This window comes from Sardina pilchardus, chromosome 22 (genome assembly GCF_963854185.1).
Source record: "Sardina pilchardus chromosome 22, fSarPil1.1, whole genome shotgun sequence".
Classification (NCBI taxonomy): Eukaryota; Metazoa; Chordata; class Actinopteri; order Clupeiformes; family Clupeidae; genus Sardina; species Sardina pilchardus.
Window position 1 is genome coordinate 28,529,732 of NC_085015.1, and position 7,500 is coordinate 28,537,231.

At 48.3% G+C, this 7,500-nt stretch overlaps 1 protein-coding gene across 1 annotated transcript; it reads left to right on the forward strand.

The window, feature by feature from the left end:
• The first annotated feature begins 1,287 nt into the window (after positions 1-1,287).
• Positions 1,288-7,368, forward strand: metrn (meteorin, glial cell differentiation regulator). The gene is made up of 4 exons (XM_062526646.1): positions 1,288-1,625; positions 2,653-3,083; positions 4,698-4,757; positions 5,492-7,368. The coding sequence occupies exons 1-4, from the start codon at positions 1,531-1,533 to the stop codon at positions 5,800-5,802; spliced, it is 897 nt and encodes a 298-aa protein (XP_062382630.1). The 5' UTR covers positions 1,288-1,530; the 3' UTR covers positions 5,803-7,368.
• Positions 7,369-7,500: the final 132 nt, after the last annotated feature.

The following is a 7,500-nucleotide window of genomic DNA, read 5'->3' on the forward strand; positions in this document are numbered from 1 at the left end:
CTAACCATAGTGGTGCAGGCGAGTATGTTCATACTGACCTGAAAACAGTGTACCTGATCATCATAGACAGCTCTCTCTAAAAATGATATTCATGCCGTGATTAATTCACAATGCAAATATTTACAACCCCTCAGCACAATCTTCATCGCACACACTCCTTTCATGTGCCGCTCCTTTGAAATATCCCATGGAGAACAAAAGACTTACTTCTATAGTCAACAGAGCAGCAGGACCACTGCACACGCACACAATCAGTCACACACACACACACACACACACACACACACAATTACACACAGAGCTACCATGGTCTGAAAAGCAGCAGGACCTCTGAACATGGGCCTTTGAATAGGTCAAAGAGCCTGTCATAACCTCATCTCACACACACACACACACACACACACACACACACACACACACAGTAATGTCAACACACATACACTATAGCCTATGATATATTGAGATGGTACCTGCATTCTTTATATATTTTCAGTTAAACATACACACGAACACACAAAAAAGCACTTAATCTCAGTTACTGTCTAGAAGCTGGACTGCTCCATCTACTCAAAAGAATATTTGATTCCCTTATAATGTGGGCACATGAAAGATCAGCTCAGCGGGACACGGGCGGAGGCCACGGAACCCAGGGGAGTGGCTACTCCATCATCGCCCCTCTCCTCTCTTTCAAGGCCATGGGAGATGCGGATAACATTTAACACAAGAGCTGACAATAACTGCGTATTATGCTGCCCTACTCCTTCAATTAAGTGCCTACGAAATAATAACACATGTTATTAACACATGTATAACAGCGCCCTGAACATTTGTAAGTTTAGTCTACAACTGCGCATCCAACAAAGTGCCTTGAACGTGACCCATTTCAGTCGGGCAGTAGAACCAACCACGCGGATTTATAATCTTTTCAGGTGTCTTGTCTTGGACGAGTAGGCCTGCTGTTGGAAAAAAGCGAAACGCGTGCACAATTTCAGCTGTTCTTGCTTTGTAACATTTTCTCTTTCTGTTATTCTAAAGTGTTATGTTTCAAATTGGCCGCGCGCAGGACCAGTGGCCTCCAATTAAATATCCAAGTGCAGCTTTTCTTCTTTTCAGAAAAAGCGATTACAATCATTGGGCTTTAATTCTGGGCCAGACACGCCCCCGTTACGCCTGCTCGGTGCGAGTGGTTTAAAGTTTCACCTCGTGCTCTCTGATTGGCTCGCGGAGTTGTCCTCTCTGAGGCAAAACTTGAGTCTTCTTTTCTGTAGCGGCAGTCAGCGCGCATCGGTTAGGTCAGTGGTCAGGACGGCGTAGACGACGATGTCAGCATAGTTGCGAGATAGTTATAGACAGGTTAGAGTTTGCGTCACAGAGAGGGGTCGTGTATGACTATGGAAGGATTAGGTTTTTGGCGGTTATTTAATCACAACTGAGAGTGTGCGAGCTGAGGACGAGAGAACTCGAGAGGAACTGGGACTACCTGAGTTATTCACCCGGACCAACGTGCATCGGCAGCAGAAGCAGTTGAAGATGTTGGGGATTGTAGCCTTATTGATTTCATTTCTCTCGGGTCTACATGCATCCACTGCAAGCTACTCAGAGGACCAGTGCAGCTGGAGAGGAAGGCAAGTACCACTGCGCCATCACCATCACCAAACAGTTGCGTCTCATATTGGTGTTAATTGTGATTACAAAATGTTTCATTCTATATATATTTTTTTCTTTTGAAAAGTGTATAGTCACTTCGGCTACTGATGCGTTAAGTCACTTATACAGCAACGTCTTACTGTGAACAATGATTAGTTAAACGCATATGTCATACACTAGTAGTCGGTTAGTTGTGCGCTCTAGTTGCCCGATTACATTCTGAAACTGAAATCAGTCAGTTGGTCATGCATGGAGCCTGTGTCAGCATTCCTATGCACCGAGCTCACTCAAATGTCCTCAAGTGTTTCACTGCTATGTGGTGAAATGCACTTGTGATTTGTTGATACTATGGTTTAAGTCTGCATGACATGATTTCTATATTTTAGTTCCATTTTTCAGTGGTGTTCAGAAATGTTCAATCTGCAACAGGGGCCACTTAGTTACTGTATGTCTGGTGATTTTTTTAGAACACACACACACACACACACACACACACACACACACACACACACACACACACACACACACACACACACACACACATACACACACACATACACACACACAAACACACACAGCTGCTGGAAAGTATTTGATGTGTGGTCTTTGATGCTGGATCCCCCCCTCATCAGAGAGCTGTCTAACCACAGACTTCAGTCACTGATTGGCCTTGCGGTTTCCAAAAATTGTTCCACTTCCTACGCAGGGAATCTATGAGTGTGAGTGTGTGTGAGAGTCTGCCTGTATGGGACTGTGTTCTGAAGGACTCCCTGTGAAGTGTACAGTTTCAGCAGGATCATGTGACAGTGTTTTGTTGGAGCCCAGTCTGTGTAATGATTTACAGGTCTCTGTTACAGATTAAAGCAAAGGTTGTCATTATCACTTAGAACAACATCGGGAACACTCCCTTGTACATTAGACACGGATGAAGCGAAGCAGGGAAACTAACTAGACCCTCTCCTCCCCTCTCTCCCTCTCTCTCTCTCTTTCTCTCTCTGTGTGCAGTGGGCTGTCTCAGCTGCAGGGCAGTGTGGAGCAGGTGTGGCTGCGCTGTGCGGAGGGCTCGGTGGAGTGGCTGTACCCGGCCGGGGCGCTCCGGCTCACGCTGTCTCCGCGGCTGCCCTGGGGGTTGGCGGGCGGCGGCGCGGGCGGCGTGCTCTCCGTGTGCGTGAAGCCCGCCGAGCAGTTCGGGGGCGCGCAGCTCTACCTGGAGCGCAGCGGCGTGCTGGAGCTGCTCCTGGGCGAGGACGAGGCCGAGGTCAACGCCTCTCCCAGGGTGCACTGCTTCAGCGCCACGCCGGGCGAGCGGCCGGCCCTCTTCCTGCAGGCCACCCCGCACCAGGACATCAGCCGGCGGGTGGCCGCCTTCCGCTACGAGCTGCGCGGGGATTGGCCCCCGGGGATGTCCGCCGACTCCGACCCAGTCAGCAGTGAAGGTGAGTTGGAGGGCAGCCTCGGTTGGAGCAGGCTCGGGGTGGGGAGGTTGCGGGAGAGCGGCTCCTTCAGCTGTTACCTCTGTGATTAAATCTCGCTGGCACAGAGATCTTGAGAAAAGCTCATCTTACCAGAGGGGAGGGGTCGTGGCAAAGGTTGGCTGGGATGGTCAGATAACAGTCATGAATCAAGCCAAAGATAGCCATCCAGTGGGATGAAAGAGTGAAAGGGAGGCCTGTGATTACTTCAAAGCTTTGGTGATAGGATAAAAGCAGTGGGACATTTTGTCTGATGAACTTCTGTTGAAGTTTGATTTGCCAAAGTTTTTCCCACACCTTAAGAGGTCTATATAGAGCCTCACTGTAACTCCTGTTAGCTCCCAAGTTGAATAATTTAATTTTCCATTGGGAAAAGCCCTTTTATCTATCTATGTTGCAGAATAGAGGCTAAATTTACTAAGTAGTTTAAGTGAGGTCATCTAATAAATAAAGAGCTCACTGATCTGGGGTAAGTCAGATAAAGCTTTTTAGTAGCAGCACACTAGGCTGCACTGACCTCAGACCTGGCAGCAAAACAGGAAGTGTGAACTGCAGCCAAATCCCCCCCACCCCCACCCCAATCATCTACAATAAGCCTGTCTTTTCATTTCCTTTCCATTATGCTCAAAAACAAAACAAAAAATCCTCTGGCCAAATAATTTCATTTTAAATGCATGTGCAGTTGCAAACTCATGCAAAGGCAGTTCAATAGCAGCTAGTAAACCTGCTCAGGGTCTGAGTCCTGTGGATTCCTGGACAGAGTAGAGTAATTTGCCTTCAGGCCAGAGATCCCAAAGAGATAGACGGAGCGAGAGAGAACGAGAGAGAAGGGGGAAGGGAGAGAGAGAGAGAGAGGGAGGGAGGGGGGTGCTGGAACAAAAGGCCTGTCTGTGGAGAGAGAGGCTCCAGGGGCCGGCCTTTCACAGCCTTGCATGAGAGCCCAGTTACCGTGGAAACTTTGGGGAGGGGGGCTTTCATCAGCTGAGATGCTCCCCTTTGTTCTGTCTCCAGGGGCGACAGAGATGGGGGAGGTGGGCTGCAGAGAGGGTCTCATTTAAAGTTTCTTGGGCCGAGCAGAGCTTTAAAAGTTTCAGCCATTCCCTCTGGCATAGCATACATACATATAGGAGCCACACAGACACACTCACTTGCACACACACACCAACTACCAGCCCTTCTGTGGTCTGTGTGTGTGTCCAGTACGGGAACAGAGAGTGGGACACATTTGTGCAGTTGAGTACCAACATGTGTAAACCCCCCCCAGTTGTATGAGCGGGCCATGTGTGGTGTTGTGTGTGAATGTGTATGGGTGGGTTAGGGTCTGAAAGAGGAAATGCTCGGGGTGGTTTACAGTTAAGGTCTCGCCTATGGCTCAGTGGCTTTGATGAGGTGGGATTTCTCACACTTAACACACACCCACACACCTCTGCTCATAAACCTAGCAGCTGGCTGTGTAATCTTTGATGCCGGCCGGGTCTTATGTGTTCAGAGGAGCATTATGGGGCTTTAGAGGCTGATGGAACTGGTATCACCTTCAGTGCTCTGAGACTGACCCTGTCTCTTTCTTTCTCTTCCCAGATGCATGCAGACCCTGCAACAACACCGAAATCCTCATGGCTGTGTGTACGAGTGACTTCGGTGAGTTGAGATTTAACACACACACACACACACACACACACACACACACACACACACACACACACACACAAATATACGCAAACCAAAGGAAAGCAATTAGAAGTATGTTTTGGCACTTTGTTGGACAAAGTCTCTGTGTCTTTGTGTCCCTCCCTGGTCTCCTTCCTCTTCTTGTCTTTCTCTCTGTGTGCTGATTGGTCAGCTGTAAGGCACACTCACATTGTTTAAAAGTGCAACACAAACAAAACAGGAGGTGAAATTGGAGGGAAATGTGAGTTGACAACTATGTCTCTCACACACACACACAAAAACCACCGGCCTTTACCCATCACCAGCTCCGCCCCTCACCCCCGCTCCTCACGGGGGTCAGAGGTCAAAGAGCATCTCTAATTCCGTTAGCGCCCCTCCCCCCCTCCGGCCTAATCCCCGCCCCGCCCCTCCCCGTTCACGGCCGCTGGGCCCTAATCTGGATGGCTGGAATAGAGACATGTCCGAACGGATCGCCATCTCCACACCAAAGACCCTTAGATGGTGATTAGGTTTCCAAAGTCAGAGCTCCCTAATCCCAGCACGGACCTGCAATCCTACACACACACACACACACACACACACACGATGCACACATATCAACACCTAAAAAGAACACATGATGTAAATGTGATGTCTTTTTATTTCAGTACTAGGGAAATAGAGCTAAACATTTATGTTTTTGTGTTTTGTGTTTGTGTGTGCAGTGGTGCGCGGGAACATCCGGGCAGTTGAGCCTGACACAATCCTCGGAGCCGCCGTCATCAAGGTGGTGGCCACGCGCGTGTTCCGTCAGAAGTCCGCCCTGTTCACCGGCGGTCGCCTGACGCGATCCGGAGAGTTCCGCACGCCGCTGCAGTGTGGCGTCCGGCCCGGGCCCGGCAGCTTCCTGTTCACCGGCCACGCCCACTTCGGCCAGGCATGGCTGGGCTGCGCGCCGCGCTACAAGGACTTCCAGCGGGCGTACAACCAGGCCAGGCTGGCCCAGGAGATGCCCTGCGAACTGGACGCTGTGTGAGGGGGCCTGGCCACCAGCACCTCAGCAGACCACTGAGGGAGCCAGAGAAGCAAACAAACCCCTGGCCTAGCGTGTGCGTGCCAGGAATGCAGAGCTCTACTGGGAAGACCAATTTTGGGAGAGCTTTTTCCCTGTGCAATACTAGCTGCTCAAACGAAGGGGGCGCTACAGAGCTCAGCCCGGACACTGCGTTCACTTGAACTAGTGAGAAGAGTGATTAGAGTGTGATGGAATGGTTAACTGTTTGGAGTGAGTGTCTAGAATGGTTGATTAATGGAGTGAGTGAATTATGGCCCAGCAGAGCCAACTGACGGGCTCTACTGACAGGACTCAACTCAGGACACTGTCACAGACACACAGGCTCACTGCAGTCAGGACTACAGACAGGTGCAGTCTGACACATGGCTGTCTGTTCTCCAGCATAGTCTGTGTTTCACACTGTCTGTTCTACAACATAGTCTGTGTTTCACTCTCCAAATGTTATTTATACTGTAGGTGAGAGAAGTCCAGAATCCATAAGTGCTGCATGTCCAGCCTGATAGAGAGATTGAAGTACCTGAGATTAGCGAGAGTTTAACCTCCTGTTTTCATTTTCGGGGGAAAATTGACATTTGCACTGCTCATGAGACTGAAGGGATATATCTGGAGAATTTGGAAGCTGCAAGCACTGTATAAAACCAAATGAAAAAAGTCAGATTATATGTAGCAAAGAGCCAAGAGAACTGGATATATTATGAACTATAGAAATGGCTCTTAATAGACGGCACCGGGCTTTTGATCTAAGAAGAGCCAGAGCAACTCGGTGTAAACAACTTCATGTAAGCTTCGGGTTAGCATCCACTAATTTTAGCGTCACGCTAGCAGAGGAGCTGCCGATACTGACTGATGCAGGCGAGGCAGAACAGAGCTCAGAGCACTTTAAGTCTGCCTGAAGGGTCTGCTGCTCTCTTCAGAGATAAATGATCTTCACACAGGGCCGTCTGACTGTCTGCAGGACCCCTGTATAATTCAACGATTTCTGTCTGCTACTGCTAGTCAGGCCGGGCTAAACTTGTGTCCATTTTGTCATTTGTTACTATGCTGCATGTACATTTCTGCTCTGTCTCTCCAGAACTGTGATGTTTTTTTGGGTTTTTTTTACATCTTATTTTATTTATTTTCACGACAAATTGACAGGCCTTGAGGACTGGGCTGCATCCAGAATATCTCACTTGTGCTGTAATATAGATTATTGTTTCAAGAGATGTGTCCTTCCTCTGTTTATTGTGCACTAAAGGCCTGGAGCGGATGAAACCAAATTGCCCCCGGGGGGATGAGGGTGGGGGTGCTCTGAATTATTGCTATTGTTCCGGGAGGGGTTGTTCCTAATTAATACCAATGTGACATGTAAAATTATTTTAAAGGGTAACTATTGTTTTGTAAATGTGGGTAAAATGTAAATAAGAACATATAGGAACTTATGAAAATCTCTGTCTTTGTCAGTATTGTTTTTATGTAAGTGTTGTGTTGAGTGTAAATGTTGTTTGTGGAGTGTTTTATAAAGACTTTTTGAAAGATAAAAACAAATGCTCTCCAGTCATTTGAACTCTTTCTCATCCTATATCACGACATAGAAACAATTAACATACTTGTGTTTTCTAAGAGAGGCAAGTAGACATGCTCTGTATGTGTGTGTTTATAGTGTGTGTGTGTGTGTGT